Source organism: Nuphar pumila, chromosome 7 (assembly GCF_984573655.1).
Source record: "Nuphar pumila chromosome 7, dmNupPumi1.hap1.1, whole genome shotgun sequence".
Taxonomy (NCBI): domain Eukaryota; kingdom Viridiplantae; phylum Streptophyta; class Magnoliopsida; order Nymphaeales; family Nymphaeaceae; genus Nuphar; species Nuphar pumila.
The window spans coordinates 3,633,271-3,659,551 of NC_143255.1; the positions used below are offsets into that span (position 1 = coordinate 3,633,271).

The window sequence follows — 26,281 nt, forward strand, 5'->3', positions numbered from 1 at the left end:
TGGATCTGGATAGTATCAAGCCAGATATTTGGACCTAATAATAATATATTTTGCATGGATCTTAGTTTGACCTGAATAGAATAATATAAGTATAATGTTAAATGTGTGATGTAAATCCATTTGAATTTTTTAATATAGATCATGTTGGATGTGATGATAACATCTCAATATAAACTCATACAAATCTAATGGATTTGGATATAGATTTTTTAAGTGAATCTGACAATGGATTTGAACTTATATGTTCACAAGCTTGTAGTTTGATTGCTTATTATTAAAGATTAAAGTCTTGAAATAGACTGATCATGTTTGGCACATCTAAATGGTAATAGGATAACTCATTGAATATGGATCTAGTGCAAATCTAAATTGGATTTGGATACGAAGACTTAAGTTTTATTACTTATGTATATTGCTTATAGTTTATGATAGCTTAATGCACATATTGCTTAAATGCAATACATTGAAAAAATGAAAGTTGAATTATAATTTAACACATGCATGTGTGGATATTTATTTGTATATAATGATAAATAATTATCATAAATAATATTTTCTCTAAAATGCATGTATGAATGCATGAAAGGATATTTTTCACGTGTTAGAAGCTTATGCATGGTCTGCAACATGATGATATTTATATTATATAATTATTTAAATCTGAATATATTGATCCAAGATAATAAGTGGTAATAGTGATAGTATTGACTATAATAAAAGTTTTGAAAAGTAAAAGTATTTGCTATGTTAGGTAAATCATACTTTATCGAGGATCTATGAGTTGATAAAATCCATAGTAGTTCACTAGTGTGCATAAGAATGTGATGTTCTTTTATATAGTCATAGAAGAGTCATAAGAACTCTATAATTAATTAAGAAAGTGAGACCCATAATATGATTTTGAATATAGTATTATACATTAAGCGTTATGATTTAAACTATGACATGATGAGAAACCTATATGGTTATGTGAAATTAGTGCATGCATGAAAAATGTCATAGCTAAACTTATACTATATGTGAAAAGTATTATGGTTCATATGATGAAAAAACCACATGACTATGTAGGAAATAACTCATAGCATGTGTAAAAAATATTATATTCAAAAATGAAGAAAATATGCATGGCTATGTGAAAAATAACAAATAACATTTGTGAAAACCTCGTACTTTAATATGAATGATGGAAAGATCTATATGACTATGCGAGAAATAACTTGTAGCACGTATGAAAACCTTGTACTTGAAATTGAATGATGAAAAAATTCACATGATTATGTGAAAAATAACTCATAACGTGTGAAAAAAAACATCATTGATATAGCCTAAGAAATTGTGCAAGTTTACTTGGTGCTTGTTTTATCGTAAAGTATTATATATGATATATGATGCAACAGTTGTGATATAATATTGGTGTTTTTTCCGTATGGCCAAGTGGAAGATGTTGAATCAAGAAACGGGATCCAATATAAAAACTGAATCCAATGTAGGATTCAGATTCAGTGTGGTCATAGGGTCTCACGTATGGAACCGTAAGAGACCACAAACATTGTGGTGGAGCCCACAACTTATGGAATTCTCATAAACAATTGGGAATCCAAGAGTCACAATCTTAGTGGTGGGCCGAACATTTATGGCTGGGTAACGGTTACCCAAGGAAGGATAATTAGACCCAACCTCTGCCCCTGCAGAGAGAGCTCGATATGTGAATCGAGGAAATCCCCCTTGAAATAGGTCATTTACCAAAATCTCAATTCCCTTCTCCTCTGTTGACTTGGAGCTCACCCTCACTGCACACACCAATGGCGTGAATTTAAACATATTCCTTCTCAACTCTTCATGTAAGAGTAAATGTGATCTTAAGAAGTCAATACTAAAAATATGAAACTATTGTTGCCACCCAGCAAAAATAGTACAATTGAAGACAAATGAAGCACGATAATAATAAAAATGATCACGAAGGAATTTGCCAGTTTGCACCTCCAAGCAACCATTGAAAGCAAAGCATCTAAATATCGACCAGAAAAAGGAAATGACAAGAGTAACCTGCATGAATACCAAGTAATAAGATCAGTAAGAAACAGGAAATGAAAACATTCTAATGGTCAGTTACATAGTGCAACGTGCAAACTCATGTTTGACAGAATATTGGCTGTGTTTTGAAAATATTCTACAATATTAACATGCCAAAGATGGCCTTTTAATTTTTTTTATTGTTTATATTTCTATTTACATTTGTACATTTTTATATTGAACCTTTTTTATTAAGATAGATTTTTCCATGAGATTTTCCCAATACTGAAATTTGTAACATTGCTATCAGTATATTCATATGTAACTCTTCTAGGCAAATGAAGAAGCTAGAAAACTACACTGGGAGAGAAAGAAAAAACAACCTGAACATAACAATATGAATACAACCACTGCATCGCTTCAACTACCATTATAAATCATCCGACCAGAAAGTAGGGACAATAATATCAACTACATAATTGCATTTAAACATTTACCTGAAGCATGAAACAGTCTGCTTTATATTATGAAACCTACAGAAAAAACACAAGAAAAAGTACATCTCAACGTAAATGCTGGTTATCCAATCAAATTCCAATTCTAAGAACTTTTAACGTGTGCAATTTGTAATATATTCAACACAAGCTCTAAATCTAATAATTGAATACCTCATATTATGTGGTGAAAAGTGGGTGCATGACCCATTCAGAAGACAGATACAGGATCATTTGCAAATGCTCATCTAGCTCTGAGTAGCTGTTATATCCTACTAGAGTCCTTACCAAAAAAAAATCTTTTCGTCCAGTCAAATGTCACCAGAAATCTTGTGCGCCAGCTAACTTGCTTGCTGAGGGTAAAAGCAGTCATAGTATCAGGCCAAACACTGCAAACATTTGTAGGCAGAGACAGAATGCACAAAGAATATATTTCCAGCAAAACCAGAAGTCTAAAAATAATTTAACTAATCCATGTAGCTTGTGGATAACTTTCCGATGGCAGAAGCATAATGCACAATATACAGAAGAATTGGCTATGTCAAATCTGAAGACTTTGTTGACAGTGCACGGTTGCACTTCCTATAATTTCTCCAGTCTCATGATATAATTGCAGAGACATGATGAGTGCCAATAAACCCGTCAGAGATAGGTTGATGCTGCACCTTCTTGTTGGAAATATCTTCAACTCATCCCAACAGGATCCTAACGCTATACTTTTCCATACAAGGTTTATATAAGCACAAAAAGGCTTCTTGATGCTGGGGAATTCTTGGATTGACATTCACATTATTGCCAAGTGTTGTCAAAAAGTCTTTCTCCTATTAAGCCCAGCCTTATTAAAACCAGGTTTGGGGGTAAAGCTGGAGTGTGCAGTGTTTGGGTGAACCAGGTTTGTCAGTCAAGACCCCCTGAACACCTACCCTCCCCTTTCTACCATCATCATCAACTTCCATGTTCCAGCAGTCACTAACCTTTTTTTACAGGAACATTCAGCCATTTTACAGCTGACGAGTGGCTAAAATGGCCAACTTTTTCCTTTTTGTTTTGTGTGTGATGAATGTCCAGCTATTTTCTGGCCATCCACCAGCCAGAAAATGGCTGAGCTGGTGATGTCCATGCCAGAAGTATTGGACCAGCCATTTTTCAGGTGGTGGGTGGAAATTTATTTCTTTTTTTTATTTCCAGCCAAAAGACGACAAGGATGATTCTGTCTAGCATGAACAATACCATTTCGGCCATTTTCAGCAAATGGATGGTTGAAAAAAGGTTGGCTTCTTTTTTTCCTTTTTTTTGAGCTTTCGTCAACCAAAAACATTAAAAACCAGGGTTTTTGCCATCCAAAGAATTAGAAACCTAGGTTTTTGGTAAACTAGGTTTGCAAAAGAAACTGGTCTTATGCAAAACCTGGGTTTCTCAAAACCCAAGTTTTGTCCCCTGTCATCCAAATGGAGCCAAAGTGGCGTTGGCAGCCATCAAACACTAGCAATCTCGTGCCAGTTCTTCAATGATCAATGCCTTGTCTAGACTATCCTCCCGCATGGCCCTATACTACCACAAAATATGCTCCAAATCTAAGGACCAATTACTCAATAATTCTGAAATTATCTGCAAAATAACATCCACAAATCTATTAAGGAAACCCTCTTTTCTCTAGAAATATCATTGACAACCAAAAATATTAGAAGGTTTTGTAAATATGGATGGAGTGACCAAGGTTGAATGAAAAGGCCATCTCCAATATAGCCAACTACTTGGAAGCCCTTTAAAGATCCTCACATCCTCCGAATTTCAACAGCTAAAGAAAAGACATCTAAAATTGTCATCACTTTCAAAATTTTCAACTAAACCCCAAAACTCAAGTCTCCAAAGCAATCAATTGGCTTGGCTTCTATATGTGAAACAGTCATGAATTCTCTGTTCACCACAAAATCAAAATAACCAATAAATCCACAAAAGGACTGGCACAAATGTCAGAAAGAAGGTGATAAAGCAAGTCAGAGGACAAAAAATTACCTTGCATAAACAGAATACCAAAGCCATTGCGTGCTCTGCCCTATTGAAACCCAATCCCCTGGAAGTTCTGCAGCAGCTTGTTCTCCTCCCAGTGGAGCAAACTGCCCAAAATGCTTATACCTAAGTTACCAATTACAAGTTAGTAAGACATCAAAAGAAATCACATTCTGCTGTGCATGTCACAACAAAGAGAAGGTAAATCATATAGTGACACTTCATACATCTTCAACGAAGGCAACCCTGACCAAATAAGAAGCAAGTGCAATAATATGTTTTACAGAAAATTCAACAGCATACATGTGCAATACTTCAACATGCTCTAAGTGTTACTAGAAGTTAGTAACACATTCGCATGAAGAAAGTAGAAATTCACCCTTTGGCAAGCCTAACAGGTATCATGAAATTCATTTTCCAAGCAGATTTTTGTTCTTGCTTGTCCATTCGCTATTAAAAGAATGACACATTCAGGCACTTACCTAAAAGGGTGGAAGTAATGGCGACCTGGTTGAGTAATTCTGAGAGGACCTTCAGGTTCTGCTTCACGCTTGTACCTAAGATTGAAGCAATTAGCAAGGTAGGTGCCTTGTTGAGCAGCAACCTGAAAGTGATAAGCAAGGTAGCAATGATCTAGTTGCGATCAGACCATTTACGTGTAAAACAGAATTGCATAGAAGCATTGAACATTTTAAACATATCTTGGCTCTTAGCAAAGCCAAGCCTGAACTTCTGGCAACAAAACTCAGCTCGCTGCCCACTGCTAGTTGCACGAAAGTATTTCGGACCAATATATGATGCACAGAAAGTATGGCATTTCATCAAATCACAGGAGGTTTTGAGAAAAAACATGAATTTCCCAAAAAATATGCTGTAGTTTCCAAACTTTTTTAGTGAATATCTAATAAGAACAATTCCCAATTGTTCCTAATAACATAGTTCACGTAGATGTCAGTCTGCAGATCACCTGAGCGGTAGCAGGGAGATTTTTCATCTGTGAATCCACCTCTGCAAGAGCTAATTTGAACTCTTCAATATTCAGTGCTTTGGGTTGGTTTTCACCGCTTTCTTTGTCACCCAGTAACAGATCTGTAACATTTCGGATATGCTTTCTCTTCATATAGATCTCTAATTGAGGATATCTTTCACATAGCTCTCCAATAACTTCTTGAAATTCCTCAACACTCAAAGTGCCAGAGTTATCTGTATCTGCAACTTTGAAGATATTTGAAATATCTTCCTGATGTACGTTTACAGCATAAAATATACATTAGCAGAACAGTTTTCATGATATAGAAATTTGTGACAACCAATGATATCAAAAGAGCACAATTTGGTGATATGAAAATAAAACTGATTATTTGATCTAAAATATCAAATTTGGGTTCCAAGATGTTGAAGTTTATAAACGTGCACTATTGCATTCAAGGATCCAAGTAATCATGCCACTATTGAATCAACAATTTCATTTAACCACATAGATCCACAATTATTTAATGGCACTGAAGCCCAATGGAAATTTGAAAAACATTTAGGTCCAATGACCCCATTACAGCATGAAATGCCCCCCTTTGCATCACCTTAAATACAAATTGGTATTTGTTATCATTCAGATGACAAAATATAGGGTGATTATAGTCCACCATAGAGTTAAATCAAGGCTCTGTTCAGGAGCCCATGTTGGGAGTGGCATTGGTCTCCGTCAATTGGCATCCCAGTTTTGGGAGGGGAAACGGAGACCGGTTGGTGTTCGAAGGGGCGATGGCATACAAAATCAGCAGATTTTAACAATGTTCTTGCAAGGACGTTGTTGTGAAATCCCCTGATTTTGTTGCCCATATCAGAGCCCCTCCTAACAATGGCTCTCAAACAGAGCCTAAAATGAAGTAACAGCATTTTTTCCTTTTTCTAATAATATTAGACCATAAGAGGCCAAGGAAGGGAGAGGAGAGGAGTGCAGGAGCACTTTTGAAAGTACAAAATCAAGGTCTGTCATTGGTACCAGTACACAAGAACCTATCCTTTACATAGAGCAGAGGATTCAGTGAAGTAAACAAGGTTAATAAAATAATTTGTAAGAGCTCAAACATTTCATTATAAAAAATTCTATATAACACTTACAACTAAATAATGTCATGTAGTGAGAAGTAACTAGAAGTTTGGTAAGGTGAGTATGGTAATAGACCCATGGAGCACATGAAAAACAAATTAAGTGGACATCAAATTCATGCAGCAACCTCCTGATGGAACGCTATGGTGTTTGGATTGACTACTGATAGACATGGCATTCTGTATTTTCATAGGAGGCTTGTGGGATATTTTGCTTCATATGATTTACACTGCACTTCAGTACATAGTTTTCATGTGTTCGAGCAATTTTGCTGAAAAGAAAAGGTCCAGACAACTATAGTTTATTAGGAAAAAAAATCTCTTTGTTGAAATCACAAAATTGTGTTTCAGATGCTAAAAATAGGCTTTTTTTCATTGGTAGCTCAAACACATATGACTGAGGTCCTGCAAATGCCTTGAAATGTAAATGTTTAAGTGCTCATTTGAGTCCATAAGAAGAAAGAAAATGTGCACATAAGGCTTCAATTGTTGCATGTTAAGACTGCTAGCATACTTTTAGCTATAAATGTTATGCAAACATTTTCTAGATAAACATCCAGTTACTACACTTCAAGCTATCAAAAGAAAAGTTGGTGTATACCATGATTTTCCGTTGACGTACTGTAGCACAGTCCCCAATTGCATATACGTAGTCACATCCCTCAACTTTCAGCCATTCATTTGTAGCCAAAACCCGTCTATCATGCTGCATACTTCAGATAAACAGTTAAGTGCAAACTTCAACCTCCCACAGAAAAAGTATCATAATGCTGAGAACTTATGCAAGCATATGGCAGTACCTGACCAATTTGATCCATGAAATTCATTATGACAGGACGGGCTCCAATACCTGTAGACCAGACTATCATCCCATATGGAATTGATGATAACTCTTTCTCGTCCTTACTCTTCACATTGATGGACTTGTCAGTTACTTCAACAACTCGATACCCTATTTTCACATCAATACCATCTCTCTGGAACTTCTGCTCTGCAAATGTGCTGATTCTTTTGTCAAACCTATAAAAGCAAATTCTGAAGACATAAGTAATTTACAAAGAAGCAAATTCTATGGATAAACACAACATTATGAAGTTTCAATGATGAAATGCTAGCAATGACTGCAAATATGTCACAGTTGTTCTCACATGTTCAAAATATGATCTCCAGACTGGACAACTGTTATTTTAACCAAGTTTTGGACAGCAGGGTATAACTTCACCAAATCCTCACGGACAAAGTCATGCAATTCTGCAGCAAACTCCACCCCAGTGGGACCTCCACCAACAATAACAAAATGAAGAATAACTTTCCTTTCTTCTTCACTTAGATTTGGAAGGTTGGCCTTCTCAAAGCAGTCTATTACACTTCTACGAATTTTCTGTGCGTCCTCTATTTCCTGAGAGGGAAAACCAATGATGTGCTTCAACAAGTGTGCAAGAAGCAATGAAATCAGAGAATTGGAAGCAGAAATACATCTAGTAGCTGTAGCTACAAGTGTTCTAGGATGAGAATGGTTTGTCCCAAAGTTACCAGAAGCTTCATAGATGGGTGGGAAGCGCGCTTCCATGAAACATGCTTCGGAAGCGCGAAACTCCTCACTTCCAAAACTTGATAGGAATCTCGATTCTCCCACGCTTCTCCTATGCTTCCCACATGTTTCTTCCTTGCTTCCCTACATGATTCCTATATGCTTCTCTCACGCTTTGTTTCATGTTTTCCATGTGCTTCCTTTCACGCTTCCCACTCACTTCTCATGTACTTTCTTTAAATTGACAACCATCATTTTTATATTTTGAGAAAATTCTTACACTGCGAAATCACAAAATTTAAGAATAATTATTTTTATTTTAGTTTTTATTTATTTCTCCTTTGATTTGTATTTTGCTTCACATTTGATCCCATATCACTTCCTCTTTTATTCCTATTTCGCTTTTAAATTGATTCATCACATCCCACATTTTATAAATTTTAAAATATCTCACTTCTCGCTTCCGCTTCTCGCTTTGTTTCCCACTTCCGCTTCCTAGTCTGGTAACCAATGTTGTCGGTATCGGTCTAGATCGGCCAATACGTATCGTATTGGTAGAAAATCGGTATGATACTAACCTGAATTGGCTATTTTTTAATAAATGTAAAAATTGCTTAAAACTATTATTTTAATGGTTTTAACATGTGTCACGTTCTGATTGACACAAAATATTTTTAATTATTTTTTAGCCGATTTAGAATGATTCACTGGAGACTTAGTATCAGCCAATTCACCTGAATCGTTGGCCAAACGATTCAGGGCAGATACCGATACTGACAACATTGTTGGTAACCTTGGTTTGTCCTTCCTTCATCTAACCAACATATCCCAAACATCGGGTACCTTTAAAAAATGGCAATGCTCCATGACACCAGGTGTGTTGAATGTGTTTGACTGTGCTCCAACAGATATCACCAAGAAATCATAGTCCAAAAGGAATTCCTCTTTCCCTTCCATATTTTTATCATGATTAGAAAGACAATGTACTGTCTTGTTTGCTGCATCAATTTTAATGCATTCTGCTTCCCAAAAACGAATTTCATCCTTTTTCTGAAAAAGAAAATGGTCATTTACAAAATAAAACAAATACTGCAAATCAAAAGATGAGATAGATCTGGCTGTAATTGTTAACATAATTATAAATATCATCATATTCATGAAAAATAGCACAAAAAGAAGTGACATACTGGTAGTGTAGGAACCTTATATCATGGAAAAGCAAAACCTAGATAGGTGTCAAAAGGTCAACGTAGAAGTAAAATATGAAGGTCTTGTGAATATACAGAAATGGCAAGGATATGGAACTAAGTGAACACTTTGTGCATAAAAATAAAAGGACCATGGTTTATTGCAATGACAAGTACCCCTCCATTGGCACCCAGTATGTTTCTTAAGATCAAGCAAAGCACATGCCAACTGACTACTATTTTGATAGAGAAAAGATCAAAGTTAATCAAATAGAAGCAAGATATTTGTTGTTATAGAAAATCATATAACTGATAATTTCATGTGGCTCATATTTTCATATAAAGATATGAAAGGTGCAGCATGCATGCCCCGAAGACAGTCATACATGTTTAAACTTTAAAAGAAACTGTAACATAAGGAGGATTCTTAGATACAGCTTCCTTTTTATTCTTTTCCTTGACTGTTGGTTAGCGGCTGTGTACTTGTAATTCCTCCGTATTTAAGCCTGCAAGCATAACTTGATAAGAGTTTGTTTTATACAATACAATCTAAGAAAGATTGCCCCTACAAGAAAATTCTTAAAGTTAATGGTCTGTTTCCTTTCTCTTTATTTCCTTCAAGAGTTTTTTTCTTTTTTTTCTTTCCTTGAAGCCCTACTTCAATATATCCTTCATCTCACAGAAATCCCAGCTTTTCTGGCCTATATCTCAGTTCGATGGTCCCCCCTGTTCATGAAAAACATGTGCAACAACCCTCAGAATATGGATACACAAATAGAATGAGAGTAAGGTGATATATGTTTGAATGAATGGAGAAGCCAATTCAAAGTCTGACATTGATGACAGAGGATGTCTGTTGAACAGAAGGATATGAGGATGCAACAACTAGCTCACATAATGTGGCTGCTTTAAAATCAGATCCAAAGTAGGTGGGATGGTCATGCTCATACCCCACAAGTAAACAATCAACTGAAAGGTGATACCTATAGAGATCATGGATATGGGCCAATATTTAGTGCCTTAGGACTACAGAAAAGGGGCACAGATGGTCACAGAAAAGCTAGAATCTTCCTTGTGTATGCAAGTGCGTGTACATGAAAATATATGCTGGCATGCTGCTCATTAGATGGCTAATGGAAACTTTTTCTTGGAAGATCGACCATGCTTCTTGCAATCTAGCACCACTTCATAATTGTTTCATTTTATACCTCAATAGCTTAATTCTACCAGTTGAAGGAAAAATGATTCTGTCTATTCTCTTCAGATGACATAGAATAATTCACAAACCATGAACATGAACGAAAATTGAGAGAGACTGTAGTGAAGAAAATTGTAATTTTCTTTTGAGTAGAACATCAACCAGTAGTAGGTTATACAGCATGTACTTTTCCACAATAAATTCTTCAAACCGTAAAGTCATACCCTGCCACCAAGTTGAGGAAATTGTTTAACTAATTTTTTCTCAAATGCACACTTTCAAAATTTAATAATTGACTGTCAGGGTGAAAGCAACTGTTGACCAGCTGGCTCCCACTGACAGCATATCACCAACGAAAGTGTCATCATGCAGACCTAGACTTTTGACCATGTTTTAATAATGAAGTGCCCCATCCAACACATAAGGAGACCCAGTCCATGTTGCTTCAGCATGAAGCAGTCTTCCCAAAACCCAAAACAAAGTGCACAGTTAACACTCATGGAGTTCTTGCTACACTTACAACTTACAGACAGAGACAAGGTACTCGATATTAACTGCTAGATACCTCATCAGGCCACTGTTTTCTCAGCTGCCATGCATCTGAAAATTGCTGGTATTGCTCCAGTAATTCCTTCAACGTGCCTACAAGTTGGAATATCAATGATCCCATGGAAGTCCTTCACATACCACATATCCAGGCCACTTTCCCAGTCTATCCAGGAAGTAACAGTCAAAATCATCTTCTCAAATCTCACTGTGCAGCCGTGAAGTATTGGCACATTATGTTACATTCAGGAATAGCCATCTTGTCACTGGTGAGTGGAGAGAGAAGTTCATACTAGCAAACAAACTTATCAAGAGCTTTATGTCCTATTTTTCCAAGATTCTTGTCGATAATTGGCATTATCTGGTAGGTCATCATCATATACTTCATTAGATGAGTTACACGGATGGAGTTTCAAATCTACAAAACGGTCTTCAACTCATCGTCAAGCCACTTGTAGCTGTCAGAGGCAGCGAGTACTGCACCGCCTATCCTTTTCAAAAAAAAGTCATTATGTTATCTCTGCATGTAATTTGTGTTAGTTGTTTAGTGTATGAGAATTAGAACCATAGAATCTTTACTCCAACCCTATGACTTTGTCAGATATATTAATTGTTCTATTTAGACACATCAATGCACCATAATAATTTGTTGAGTTTTGCGGAAAATGTACAGGGTGAAGCTTATCGTGCAGCAGTTTCTTCAACAACCATCTGCCACTTAAAATAAGGAAAACATGGCCATCAGATTGAGACTGCAGATTTGTATTCTTTACTGCACTTCAAGAGGTATTTTACACAATGAGCTTGTTATGGATTATCAAGGGTGTAATTTCCTCACCACACATCTTGTTAACGTTCAGGAGGTCAGCCCAATTATGAACAATAATTAACCTTTTTGGCTAAACATATTCATTGTTCTTTGCAGTTTGCAATCCTAATCAACAAAATAAGAGACAAATATGCATTTCTTATGGCATTAATCTCATCATAAATTTACTTCTAACCACCTTTTATCATAAGAGCAAGAATTTGTAGCAAATACAATCACGTTTTGCATTTGGTAAGTGCGTATAAGAAAAGTATCAATACGTAACAGTAGCATGTGAAGCAAGAACAGGTTGATTTATATCCAAGCAAGAGTGTCCAGGTCAGCACATCCATCTTCATCCACAGAAAATAAAAGCATGCTTACCCTTCTGATAATATTACGAATTGGCTCAACAATGCTCCTTGCTTCTACTGTACCACAAGTCACACTTGGCAACAATGGCGTGAATGCAAAATAATTACGTGGTGAAACTACTTCAACATCATACAAAGAACTATCCAAATTCTTCAAGAAACTAGTGCCGGCCCATCCTGTCCCAAGTACCACCACCTTCTTCTTAGCTTCTGCCTTTGGAACATCAACACCATTCACGCTCGGATCAGATTTGAGCTCAGAATATGAAACAAGGCTTCCACCACTGCAGTAGAAGTTTAGGCACAACTCATTATACTGTTTATGATCACCAACTGATCGTGGATTACTCAATAAAGAAGTAATTGTAAACTTACCACAAATTTTGACTTTTTTAAAATTAAAAAACATGGGAAGCTTTTAGGAGGTGCTTAGATGCAGCCAATGGTCCAGAAAAGATGGATAAAGTTGAAAAATCAAATTAGACACTTATCCAAAAGAGTGGGACAAATTCAATATGCAAGAAAACTAGGATAAGGTCTGCAATTGCATCCTACTTTTCTGGATAAGTGGTTGGATCCAACTGACCTCCTAACAACATGTAGCTTTGAGCTAATTTTGCAAATGAACTTGCACCCATTTCTTTGAACCAAGAGACTAATCAGAATTCTTGTTGCTCTAATTCTAATCTCTTAGTTGCAGCTTGTGTTCCCACCAACCAGCATCACCAAGGGGAGCCAAAGGCACAACGGTTCATCCAGAGAAAACCAAGAAAAAATCACGTGCCCAACATTATCAAGCAAAGCAGAAAGTGTCCCTAATCACTAATGAGAACTAAACTACAGATTCAACGGCTGCCCACATCCGGGAAAACCCAAAAAAAAACAATGAATTACTAAAAATTCGAGCACTGACAAAACAAAAACTTTCCTAATGTATCAAGTTTGTTTTTGGAAGAATGTCCTGTTTCTTTTCACGTTTTTTGAGGCTAGCTTGCTTTTATGGTCTTATTAGAATAAACAAATTAACAAACACCAGAAACATAAAAGTTCTACAAATTTACTATCCTCATGTATTGTTTATCGGGATAATTGTTTTCTCTATCCAAACAGGTCCTGAAAGGAGAGAAAAAAAAAGGAATCAATGGATCTCACCTGACTCCCAAGAGAAGAACCAGCCGTGGAATCCCATGCCCACCTCGGAACCCAACAGTGGCCCTCTCCAACAACGGTAGGAAACCCATTCTCTCTCTCTCTCTAGGGGGAAGAAGCACAATGAGAGAGAGACCTCAGGAGAGGACGATGGAGTTTGCTCCACTCAATTTCTGACATTACTAAAACCAACACTAAAATGAAGGCACTAATGGTCACCTGACACATAACGTGAAGGACGGATTTCTTGTCCTCCACGAGGGAAGGAGAAACAAAAGGCGTCTGTTGGGGCCATCCCATTCGTTGGCAAGGTGCCCCACAAGATGTCACTGTGGCCCATTCTACAGTGCGGTACCCTTCGAGCTCCCCCCGTTGATCGTAGGGGCACCCGTAAAAATATGGTTCGGCTTTGCACTTTCTTTTGCCCTTTTTTGTTCTTTGGGTTTCCTTTTTGCACCGACAGTCAAACTGTATATGTTACATTATATTGGGGGTTTATATTTGATACAATCGATTGTACCTACGATCTATTTGACACAATCTAACTCACAGAAAAAAACATGTTTTTATAAGCTAAGAAAAATCTATGCCTGATAACCGTTGATTTTTTTATCGTTGGAAAAACTTGTATCCAGCTCGAATTCTGGTAATCCAAAAGCAGGTTTCACTAAAATAGATTATGGTGTTAGATGTGAGAAAAAACAAAGGAATTCTGACCACCTACAATCAACTGTAGCAAATCTTAACTCATACATTGCACATCACCGGCAAATAGGAGTGTCAACGGGTTGGGTTTACCAAACCCTATAGTTCAGACCCGATACAACAACAACAACAACGCCTTCAACCCAAACAATTAGGGTCGGCGATATGAACCAAAAAGAAAATCATTTTGGGTCCTCCACATGAATCCTTTTCCTCCACTCATTTCTATCCAATGTCATGTCCTCGGTGAGGTTCAAAACATTCATATCCTTTCTTATCATCTTCGTCCAAGTCTTCTTAGGCCTAACCCGACCTCTTTTAGCTAATATATTTTCTCATTTCTCCATTCTTCTAACCGGAGCATCATTAGGCCTTCACCGAATATGCCCAAACCATCGTAAACGATTCTCACTCATCTTATTTTCAATGGATGCAACGCCTACCTTCTTACGTATTTCTTCGTTCTGAATCTTATCTTTTAGTGTCTTTCCACACATCCATCAAAGCATACGCATCTCAATTACACTCATTTTTTGAAAATGATGTCTCTTGGCAGCCCAACATTCCGTACCATATAGTAAAGCAGGTTTAATTGTCATCCTATAAAACTTCCCCTTCAACTGCAATGGTATTCTACGATCGCACAACACTCCAGTTGTACTTTTATATTTCATTCACCCAACCTTAATCCTATGATTTATATCTCCATCAATTTCTTCATTCTTTTGAATGATAGATCCCAAATATTTGAAACAGTCATCCACCACTATTTCTTGCTCACCAAGCTTCACTATACTCTCATCACTACTTCGTTGCTTACTAAACCGACATTCCATATATTTTGTCTTACTCTTACTCAACGTAAAACCTTTTGCTTCCAAAGTCTGTTTTCATAATTCTAACTTAGCATTAACCCCAGCTCTAGACTCATCAATCAAAACAATATCATCAGCAAACAATATACATCACGGCACATTTTCTTGAATTGATCTCGTAAGTTCATCTATCACTATAGCAAAAAGGAAAGGGCTTAATGTAGATCCTTGATGTAACCCAACCGTTATAGTTTGGACCCGATAATCCCAATTAATACATAGACTGGGGTATTGTTTGTGAAATTTTATAACTGACCTTAGTTTGGATTAAGACCCACAAGTTTTCAATGTAAAAATAAATAAAAAAATATGGTTTTACTGGCTATGTTCTGAGTCTGGTTCATGTAGTTACTATCGGGTCCGGGTATGATTTAACACTTATAATGAACCCAAATAAACCTAGGTCTGGACCAGATACCATACCCCAAAATCGGGTCTAAATATGGTTCCACTTGGGTCCAAACCAAACAGGACCCATTTACACCCCTACCACCAAACAACTCACTTGATGGAGGTGCGTGTGGGTTCCACTCGCACATCTCCCACTTTCCTTAAGTGAGATTTCGGTGGGAATCAAATATGAATGCGGCTATACATGATATGAATGCAACTACCCAAAAAAACTAAACCAAGTGAGCCGTGTAGGGATAATCATGTTGAGATGGTCCTAACCAGAATAGCTTTTCTACCCTTGTGGGTAAGGAGCCCCTAGTTAGAACTCATAAAGGAGGGTTATTTTGAGCAAATCTGACCTCATGGATGTGATAATAGTGGTTAAAATGGTGAAAATCAACCCTTGGCCTTATCCCAGTTTTTTCAACATAAATATATGTTTTTGGGGGTTTGAAAATTTGGTGCATTGTAATCAGTTGATTTTTTCAACCCTCATAAAATCTGACATATATGTCAAAAAAAACATGATGCAGAGGTCAGTTTATTAGACTCAAATAGGAAAAAAAATAGAAAATTTTATATTTTCCTATTGGGGGAGATTTACCCAGTAATTGGGTTGGTAAACAAGCCGAGTGAGCTGAGTTTGGGCTGTTCAGACTCGGCTCATTGAGTGTACACCTTTGCTTGGGCTCGGCTCATTAGCTCGTCATGACCCAAGCCTGAACTCGTTATTTGCTCAGCTTTGCGAGCTGATCATGAGCTAGCTAGTTTTCTAAAAAATATTTTTAAAGAGTTTTCTAAAGCTTGAAAATATATATAATATATATAATATATGATATATAAATATATAATATATAAGTCGATCCAAGCCGAGCTTGCCATGTTCGTGCTAGACTTATTTCCCTAAACGAGATAGTTCGTAGCTCTGCTTGCCGAGCTCAATTGTTTAGCCGAGCCAAACAACGAGTTGCTCGTTTGATTTCCCAACCCTACCTACGAGAGTATCAAACATTACCCCGTCCTATCCAATGTCACAAATATCAAACGATAATTTAAGACATGGTGTTATAAAATCAGAAAATTGTGATATGGGCCTATTACTTGTAGGTAGAATACAAATTTTTTTTTTTAAAGGCAAGCTGGGGTTAGGCAGATCCCACCAGTTACTATTCAACGTACCATTAGGGTTTTGAACCTGCAATGTCCCACCAGAGAGAGACGTGCACTGACCATAGTAACAAAAGTTTAAAACGGCAATATCTGGGCAGGCAAAAAATTCAAGTGATTTGAAAATTTTCATAAATCTTGCATTTTTTTAGGTAAAATCTCCAGAATAAAAAATAAATAAAATAGTTTTTATAAAAAAATATAAGTAAAACACATTTAAAAATAAAAAACTTAGGGGTTTTCATGATAAAATAAATAAATATTTTAAAAATATAAATATCATGATATTTGTCACAGTTTGAAAATTTTGCTGGAAACTGCCATTTTAAACTTTCAGGCAATTTCTCGCGGTATATCAGCGAGATTTTTATAAATCTCACAATATTTGTCACAGAGGCAGCGGAACCCCCTTTGCTAGGTAGAATGCAATGTTTACCTCCCAAGATCTCATGTCAGCGATATTTTAAAAAATAAAATATTCTGACAAAATCCAAAAATTCTTAACATTTCAGAATGACGAGCATCGCCTATTTGAAAATTGTTACTTTCTATTGCAACATTATTGTATCTCTCAAAAAATATATTGCAACTGGGGGTGGCAAAATCTGACCCAACCCGCCAACCGGATTCTTAGTCGGGTTAGGGTTTGGCTTAAACGGGTTCGTGTTGTAAACGGGTGGACCCACCTAACCCGTTTATTAAACGGGTCATGTTCGTGTTAGGGGTATGCCAACCCGCCAATCCGTTTGACCCGTTTAATAAACGGGTTAGGCAGACGGGTCAACCCGCAACCCAAGTCCCGCCAAATACACGAACATGAATCCTATTATGGTAATTGGGTCCCATCACCAAGACCGGCAGGTTCCTGAGCAAGATTCTGACCGATGACAGCCCCGTTGGAACCCTAATCCTCCACTCGAAGCTAACAATGGTGTGCTTCCTCACCGAAAAGGCACTCCTCGCACGGATCTCAACACCAAAGAATGGGCCATTGATCACGTCGGCAAACGATCCCGATGCCACCATCGATCCGTCACGCTGCTTGGTCGCGACCACTCCTCCGTTCTCGTAGAACCCTAGCCGAAGACGATTAGTTGATCCTCTGCCGCCGTTCTCCTCCAAGAGGTCGTTTACCCCCAAACCCCCACCCGTCTTCCGATCAAAGAAGGCACTGGGATCGTCGGAGAATCCCATCGGCGGCGATCTGGCCGTCTTCTTGATAGAGAAATCGTCGGTCCGAGGGCTGAACCGGCCGAAGAACTTGGGGTCGCAGCCGTCGCGAAGGAGGTTGAACTCGACGCTCATGGAGAGCGGGGAGGCAGTGGGGGAGCCGAAGGGGCCGATGCCGGTCTTGACGACAAGGCGGAAGGCGTTGGAGGGGTCGTTGGGGAGGTACGAGAGGCGGACAGAGCCCCGCTGGTATATCTTTTACAACTTTTTTTTTTTAAAGGCAAGTTGGGGTTAGGCAGATTCTTATCAATTACTATCAACGTACCTTTGGGGTTTGAACCTACGTCGAACCACAAGGAAACCCCGTTGGTATCTAATTCTCAACAACTTGGTAGGACATATTCGCCTATTATCATTATTCAATTGGTCAATATATCAGATGGCTTCAGGACGTGTTGATTTTTTTTCATGACCAAGGAAAACCCTCACCGACTGGGTCACTTAATGGGCCCGCTTCAGAGCCTTACGTGCGGCAGCACACATGAATCAGCAGGATTTGATCCAGGCAAATTTAAAACATGGTGGTTAACGAGTGATAAACAAACCACAAAATTCTGCAACTTGGGAGCAATGATGAGGGCAGGGGACCCCAAAATGGCACATGCATCTGACAAGTGGACAAAAAAAAAAGGAATGCATTTGAAACGTGAGAGAAACTGCAATCACCATAATTGAAAAAGCCAAGCGGAAAAAAAAATGAAATACTTTATTTATCATCATGGTACAAATACAATTTTCAATTAGAGGAGATCCTGGCATGCCACCTAACATCAACCACTCCATTAACAAGGTTTTCGTAACGCCATCTTCATTACCCTCACTTACCACGCAACACCAAGAGTAATCGTTAGAGGTCTTGGTCGGAGGTAGGCACAGAGGGCTCGCAGTTAAATTTTGGAAGTATTGGCTAGCACCGAGGTGGTATCCCTAATATCCCATGCGGGGTCTTGTGCTAAGCTGAAGGGCCAGGTTCGAATCCATCTGCCACATGGGGTTTAGGAGATATCTGATAGGATGCCTAACCCCAGATAGACTTTATAAAAAAAAAAGATGTGGAATATCAATGGAGATTGAGAAAGTTTTTCCTCGGTTTGACATGTTTACAAATTTTGAAACAAATGAGAGCAGCAATTTTTTTTGAAACCGAAACAAAATGGTTTTAACTACAAACCCTGCTTATGCATGTAATTGTGGTAAATAATAATGCCCTTATTGTGGCTACCGATGTCTAAGTCCGTATTGAAGCATCTAAGCGAGAACTATGGCAAAAACTAATCCATCACCATAGAAAACTATGGCACACCAGCAATTTAAAGGTTTGATTGAGGTGAAAAGACTAACAAATATTCAAATTCGAATTCTCTGATCAACAAAATAGAAGTTTATGTTCCGATCATTTGCATAGATGTTTGGACAATGACCTCTGAATTCAAAGATTTTTCAAATTTCGAGGCAAAAATGATTACTAAATTGGTCTCTGATCAGACTTAGATTCATATCAACTCGACCACCAACTTTGATCATTGGCCCCTTACAGTTTTACAACTTTTAAGCTCTTAGGAATGACTGAAGTTGTGATTAAATCCTGCTGAGAATTTGAGATGGACGGGTGTGTGATGTTTGAACTCACTTCACGATTAGAGACAGTAAAAAAATAATCAAGTGAGCCAAGTCTTATGGAAGGTATATTAATCACCGAATTAAATATATACAACTAAAAGAAAGATGACCCATGTCACCTAAAGCATGAAATGGTGAGCACGATGATACGTAATGATTTTTTTAAAATAGAATTCTCTAAACCCTATAATAAAATAAACTACGATTTCTTACAAGACAAATTTTTAGTTTCGATAGCAGATGGATTGAAAAAGTAATGATAGTAAAGAATGACAGGAAAGCCGAGATATCCATCAAGATGACCCCATGTCACCTTTCCTATTTTTACCAATCATGAAAAGGCTCAAAAGAACCGTGAAACCGGCAGCTAAGGACCTTCTCCATCAAGGTGACATCATTCCTTTTTTGTAATGGTCTTATTTTCCTCAGTGACAACAGGCTCCATTCAAAACTTTCTAAAGGAGCATTTAAGTAATGTCAGGCCTTCAAATAAGCAAAGAAACGATTGTTTTGGGGTCATGCAACGTATAACATAAAAAGAGGCATCATTAAAAGGAGGGAGTGGCAGGCAAAGGATCTTTCGTTCCATTTGTTTGGATTGGACTATGTTCAGAAGTAGACCCAAGAAACGTATGGGAAGACATTGACAAGTTTCAAAATAAGTTAGAATCATGAAACGCAAAGAACAATCATCTTGATTAGATCCATGTTATTTTCACTTGCACTGTATTAGATGCGGTCATTTATCCAAGGAATGTTAACCAAGCAAATGAAAGCATAGGAAATAATTTTGAGGTATGATCAAAACAATCAAAATCAGTTTCACTCAATTTGTTGGGAAAAGATTGGAAAACCATGGAGAGGGCATCGACCGATTTGCATAGATGAATTCAGCAACCTTGGCGAACTCGGCTAGGAAGATAGCCAATCTTACCGGAATCCAACTGGTCAAAGCAAAATATCTCGAACTAAAATCAATCTGGATGCCTTTAAACCAAACACGAGTGGCATATGGACGGAGAGGGGTAAAGCAAGGGGTTGCTGCAATCTTAGATCAAGTTCATCCTGTAAAACGCTGGATGAGATTTGCAATCTCACCGGCATTTAATCATAAAACCCAACCCACTGAAACCAGCGTTTTACAACAATCATGTAATGTGAAAATTTGGCAAGGACAGCAAAATAGAGAATTGATTAATACCTTGGGATCCCAAGTCCCATGTTAAACCAACGCCTCGAGCTATCGAGATATATATCACAGAATAGGACAAAATAAGTTTGATGAAACCAACACTTAATCCTAGTATGATTGGTATTGTTTTGTAGAGGATATATGCCATCACAGTAGACACCTTATAGTTGATATTCATTACAGATTTGGTATCAAAGAGTTCGATGAATCTAGGAAGCGGCGTTGCAGTTTTGTTTAGGACACTTCCAAAGTGGGCGAACCAACCGCAGCAGAATTTTGACAATCAAATGAAGAGTCCCCTCATATTCAAATGGAAGGGACCAATTTGTTGACATCTTCAGGACTTGCAGGGTGATGTGGAGTTCAGATGGAAAAACTTATCAGATTAGTTACCACCTCGCCCAAAGTCGTTTCTAATCAACATTAATGCCAGACAGAAATTCAAATCACATTAATAGTTCAACTCATTGGTATTTTTTAGAGGCAGGATGCTACTCTATTTAAGGATCACTGCTATAGAAAAAATGATAGTGATGGAACAAAATCCTTTTAACTCCAGGGCCCCAAGGGCAAAGACAGTGGTAGGATTGATTTAGACAAAAATATTAGAAGAGCTCTTGAAGGTAGTGGCCGAAAATGAAAGTACGACAAGATTTGAATAACATTATGTACAGAATTGATAGATGTCTACAGAGGACAAAGTTTAATTAAAACACACTAAGTACCTAGGAAAATTAAGTACAGGTTTGAAAGAGCCCCATACGGATTCCTTTCACGCAAAGGCATAACACGATGAATCTTTTATTAATGAAATTTGGTAGGGTGATCGGACTCACCCAAGCTTTCGATTATAAAAAAAAATCGTCTCCCATCATGTAGACCCCTTCGAATCCGAAACTCAACACACTCAGCTGGGATATTATTAAGGACCGAATAGGAACAGGTACAACAATCAAAAGAGAATTTGCCAAGTTATGGAATGTTGTGCTGTTATTTAACTCCATTCTCAGGGATGATGAGAGGAAGCTGATGTCAACACAAAATCTATGAGTTATTCAGCCTCGGAGTCCAGGTTTATGGGACACAGAGGATAGTGAAACTCAATACTATTATGCATGTATGTGAAATATGAACCACTCAACGTAATTCATAGAAATTTTTTGGTTTCCATTAATTTTCACATACTACAACCTACCTTTAAATGATGAAATAACAATAAAATAAAAGATCATAAAAACAGATGATGGAAGATCAGCCTCAGTCAGGATCCAAGATATCAAAGGACTACAGTGGCAACTCCAAGTAGGTTCTCCTTGATATCAAGGGCTTGGAACCACTGCAGCTCAAAATATGGACTGATTCATCATCGGCCACTTAAAAAGAAAGTTGCTAAAGACTCAAATATCATAAGGAAATAACCTCATATAAATAGGAGAAAACACAGAATTCTTTCAACAAGATACAAGATCACTTTGGCTAGCACCTTGTCCCTGTCCCAGTTCAATGCATTTGATTCCTTTCAAATAGCATAACAATTAAACACCGGGTGGGTGTGTATCGTCATAAAAAGGTATCACTACAACTTCAAAAGAAATACATGCAGAAGCTAGAGCAATCACATAATAGTCATTTGAGCTAACAAATGACTCAATCAAAGGAATAGAACACAACAATCCAAATACAGAAACAACATAAGAAACCCATAGGAAATAACTGAATATATATCTAAGGATAGGCTTTAGTATGGATACAAAGGTGGGTGTGGCATGTGCACAGGTTGGTTCAACGCAGGTGCTGAAAAGGTGTGTGCATGTCACTAATTGCGTCATGTGCCTGAGCTTGACACTAGACAGTGGAAGGAGTGTGTGACATGTGCTCTGGCAAGGTGCAGTGCACATTCATAAGAGGCATGTGCATGCCACAGATGGTGTCGTGTGCTAGAGTGGAGCACAGGGCTATGCAAGGAGTGTGGCATGTGCCTGGTGTGGTGCAGTGCAGATGCGGCAAAAGATGCAAGGGTTTGTGTAGTGTGGTGGAAGTGCCCCAAGAGTGATGGATTGGTTGGTTGCGGCATGCATGAGGCGTCGGGCCCCAAACAACTTCAAATGCTCATTGGATTATCGCCTCAAAGATTGTGCACGCAACTGTGCCCACACTACGCACATTGCTGCACATGTCAAGCTCTGACCATGCTCACCACAACTACGTGCCCACCGCATGATGTGCTTCGCACGCCACATGCATCATGCATGACAATGATCTGTGCAACACATGATACCACTGTTATGCATGTGCACCAAACTCTGCACACATGGGCAAGGCCTGTTTGTCACAGGATAGTCATTTGAGCTAACAAATGACAGAATCAGAAGAATAGAACACAACAATCCAAATACAGAAACAACATAAGAAAGAAACCCATAGGGAATAACTGAATATATATCTAAGAATAGGCTTCAGTATGGATACAAAGGTGACTACTCCAAGTAGGTTCTCCTTGTAATCAAGGACTTGGAACCACTGGGCCTCATAATAGGATCAATCATCATCAACCCCCAACCAAAGTCAACCAACACAGATTACACAACCCAAAGTAAGCCAGGTCATTCTGGTACACAATCAAAAGATAGTGCATTATTAAGGAGTAGCTAGGTCATTCTCAAAAGATAATGCATTATTAAGGAGTAGCTAGGTCATTTTGGAAGAGCTGGTTCAAGGATACTGATAATCTCAACCCAAGCAACATTATCCCTACCAATTAAAGAAGTTATCGTTCATTAGGTAATGAAAATAAACACATCAACCCCAGCTTAGAACAAGTACAGATGTACTGATATGAAAACAGGCAGTGTACAACAGAAGATATCACAGGATAACATAATGAACAAATAAATCAAGTCAACTCGAGCTTATATCCATAACTCTTCGAGTGATCAACCCCTAACAAAATCTAACGACAACAAATGCATCCACTGTCCGAAGTATCAACCCAATGATCAAAAAAATTAAATACAAGACAAAGAGAGCCCATCAAGGCAGATCCCATTCCAGGCATTTAACAAGGAGAACATTACTGTGAATAATGTATGCTCAGATACTGATCAGTCCGTCAATCATGAATTTTCTGAAGCAGAGTACACCATGATCAGTCCGTCAATTCATATTTTCAAACACCATAATCCCAAAAATACTCCCAAAAGCAAAGTTTTCTGCAGTGGCAATGAAAATAGCAAAGTAGTTGTGTAGCATGCATAATGATAGAGAAATGAACCATTTATTTTCGGTATGTCTAACCAGAAATGATACGAAGTATCACTTTATTCTATTGAAGAGAAACTAGGACGAGTACATACATTACTAATAGAAATTGAGGAAACCAATAAAATTAATGCAAAAGACAAGGCAAACAAGGATGTTCTCAATTCCTTGGAAGAGGCAGGACGCTCGAGCATAATGAAATCTCATGCCCACTATAAAGAAATGGAGATTACATTCAAGCAGCACAACCTTCACTACAACAGCAAAGGAAAAAAGGAATGTTTAGTCATCAGATAGGAGCGAAAGATGTGAAGTGTAATCACAACCTTCAAGGAGGTTATCATTTGAACTATGCAACTTGTTCATCACATGACTAAACAAAACCATAACCACAAGTTTCAAAACAAACTAAAAAATTTGATAAATCTAATGAAAACAACAAAAAGAAAAAAAATCTAAATTCAAGCCTTTCCTGGCCATCTCAAACAAAAGAAATGAAGACCTGGTTATCAACAAAGTTTTCAGCAACATTCAAACGTTCCCCACACATCATCAGCCATCAAATCACATTCACAAACACAAGCACAAACATACACAAAAGATGCACGCATTGTGAATGCATCACATAGGACTCAGAATATCGGTGGTGATATATCAGAATGGTCATCAAGGCATGATTGCCATTATGATGAACGAGACCTTAATTAAATTTCCTCATTGTCCAATCCCAAAAAGAGAGAGAGAGAGAGTATTCAGAAACGCATTCATGGTCACACACACAGCGATTACACCAACAAACATCAACCAAAACCAACAAATCAATCACTACTATATTTTCTATAAAACTCACCATCAAGACCATTTCCTTGATTTTTTGTGTTCTAGAACCAAATATCAGAAATTTTGAAATAATTTCTTTATTGAGATTTTGGACAGCTCCTCATGAATGGTCACTACATCACGCTAGATTCAACTGTAGAAGGATGATCTACATATGGAGAGAGACAAGGAAGAATGGAAAAGAGAAATACGAGGAAGAGGAAGACAAGGAAAAAAATGCCATTAAAATTGGTCCACAAAGCGATCATTTAAAAAATGAATCGAATCATATATTTACAAAATTTAAAATAAATATATAAACCCCAAGAAAAGAAATAGAACTGCAGAAAAAATTTATAATGAGATGATCGCCATGTGTTCAAACTTCAAAGTATTGAAAATTACCCAACCAAACGTTTCCACCCGACATTTTTTTCATGACCAAGGAAAACCCTCACCAACTGAGTCACTTAACGGTCCCGCTTCAAAGCATTACGTGGGGCAGAATCCATGTGCCAGCAGGATTTGATCCAGGCAAATTTAAAACAAGGTAGTTAACGAGTGATAAACAAACCACAAAGTTTAGAAAACTTAGGAGCAATGATGAGGACAGCAAATAGAGAATTGAATAATACTTTGGGATACCAAGGTCTCATGTTAAACCAGCTCCTCAAGCTCCCGAGGGGACATGTATCACATTATACGACAAAACAAGTTTGGTGAAACCATCATTAAATCATAGTGTGATTGGTATTGTTTTGTAGACGCTAAGTGGGTCACACTGCAGACACCATATAGTGGACATTCATTACGGAATTGGTATCAAAGAGTTCAATGAAGATAGGAAACGACCTTCCAGTTTTGTTTTGAATGGTTTGAAAGTGGGGGAACCAACAGATTTTTGACAATCAAACATTCACATCGTATTCAAAACGAATGGAACCATTTGTTGAAACAGCACCTGTTGTGTATACTCCAGGACTTGCAGGGAGATGTCGAGGTCAGATGGAGAAAGTTGTCAGATTAGTTACCACGAAGTACAAAGTCGTATCTAATCAACATTAACGACCTACTGCAATTCAAAAAAAAGGCATAATCCAACTCACACTATTGCTTTTGTAGAGGCAGGATGCTACTCTGGTTAGGGATCACAGTTAGAGAAAATTGGAAATGATGGACCAAAATCCTTTTAATCTGAGGCCCCAAGTGCAAAGGCTATCTATCTATGAGTGGTTGGATTAATTTAACCACAAAAATTAGAAGAGCACTTGAAGGGAGTAGCCCAAATGAAAGAATCACAAGATTTGAGGAACATTATGTACAGGTTTGATGGATGTCTACGGAAGACATTGTAATTAAAACACACCAAGTACATAGGAAAATTAAGTACCGGTTTGAAAGAGCATCGAGAATACGGATTCCTTTCAAGCGAAGGCATGACACACGATCAATCTTTTATTAATGAAATTTGGTAGATCAGACACACCCAGGCTGGCCATTAAAAAAAAGTCTCCAATTTTCAAGCAGTGAAACAAATCGTCTTCCATCATGTAGACACCCAACTGGGATATTATTAAAGACAAAATAGGAACGGCACCACAAT

The 26,281-nt window shown here is 37.7% G+C and overlaps 1 protein-coding gene and 4 non-coding genes across 6 annotated transcripts; all 5 read right to left on the minus strand.

Annotated features, from left to right (window-relative positions):
• Positions 1–1,806: 1,806 nt before the first annotated feature.
• Positions 1,807–13,791, minus strand: NDB3 (NAD(P)H dehydrogenase B3). 2 transcript variants are annotated; one of them, XM_090013534.1, is made up of 12 exons: positions 13,423–13,791; positions 12,281–12,554; positions 9,001–9,207; positions 7,775–8,025; positions 7,427–7,646; positions 7,228–7,332; positions 5,485–5,757; positions 5,000–5,121; positions 4,524–4,643; positions 2,682–2,860; positions 2,511–2,546; positions 1,807–2,046 (listed from the first exon to the last, which is right to left on the minus strand). In XM_090013534.1, the coding sequence occupies exons 1-10, from the start codon at positions 13,509–13,511 to the stop codon at positions 2,773–2,775; spliced, it is 1,749 nt and encodes a 582-aa protein (XP_089869660.1). In that variant the 5' UTR covers positions 13,512–13,791; the 3' UTR covers positions 1,807–2,046; positions 2,511–2,546; positions 2,682–2,772. The 2 variants fall into 2 exon arrangements, with proteins under 2 accessions (XP_089869660.1, XP_089869661.1); XM_090013535.1 differs by lacking the exon at positions 9,001–9,207 and having other exon boundaries at positions 13,423–13,606.
• Positions 13,792–21,578: 7,787 nt separating this feature from the next.
• LOC149830877 (small nucleolar RNA snoR97) lies at positions 21,579–21,681 on the minus strand. Its single transcript, XR_016433513.1, has one exon. It is a non-coding gene; the product is annotated as a small nucleolar RNA snoR97 (small nucleolar RNA).
• Positions 21,682–21,855: 174 nt separating this feature from the next.
• Positions 21,856–21,972, minus strand: LOC149830878 (small nucleolar RNA Z278). Its single transcript, XR_016433467.1, has one exon. It is a non-coding gene; the product is annotated as a small nucleolar RNA Z278 (small nucleolar RNA).
• Positions 21,973–24,140: 2,168 nt separating this feature from the next.
• Positions 24,141–24,237, minus strand: LOC149830879 (small nucleolar RNA snR60/Z15/Z230/Z193/J17). Its single transcript, XR_016433482.1, has one exon. It is a non-coding gene; the product is annotated as a small nucleolar RNA snR60/Z15/Z230/Z193/J17 (small nucleolar RNA).
• A 250-nt stretch (positions 24,238–24,487) lies between these two features.
• LOC149830880 (small nucleolar RNA Z43) lies at positions 24,488–24,582 on the minus strand. Its single transcript, XR_016433476.1, has one exon. It is a non-coding gene; the product is annotated as a small nucleolar RNA Z43 (small nucleolar RNA).
• Positions 24,583–26,281: the final 1,699 nt, after the last annotated feature.

Excerpts from the sequence above, each read along its gene's own strand:
- NDB3 (XM_090013534.1), bottom strand. The coding sequence starts at position 13,511 with ATGGGTTTCCTACCGTTGTTGGAGAGGGCCACTGTTGGGTTCCGAGGT. Across the intron at positions 12,555-13,422 it reads GTTCTTCTCTTGGGAGTCAG|TGGTGGAAGCCTTGTTTCAT; the intron begins GTGAGATCCATT and ends CTTCTACTGCAG. Across the intron at positions 2,861-4,523 it reads TGGTATTCTGTTTATGCAAG|CAAGCAAGTTAGCTGGCGCA; the intron begins GTAATTTTTTGT and ends TTTTACCCTCAG.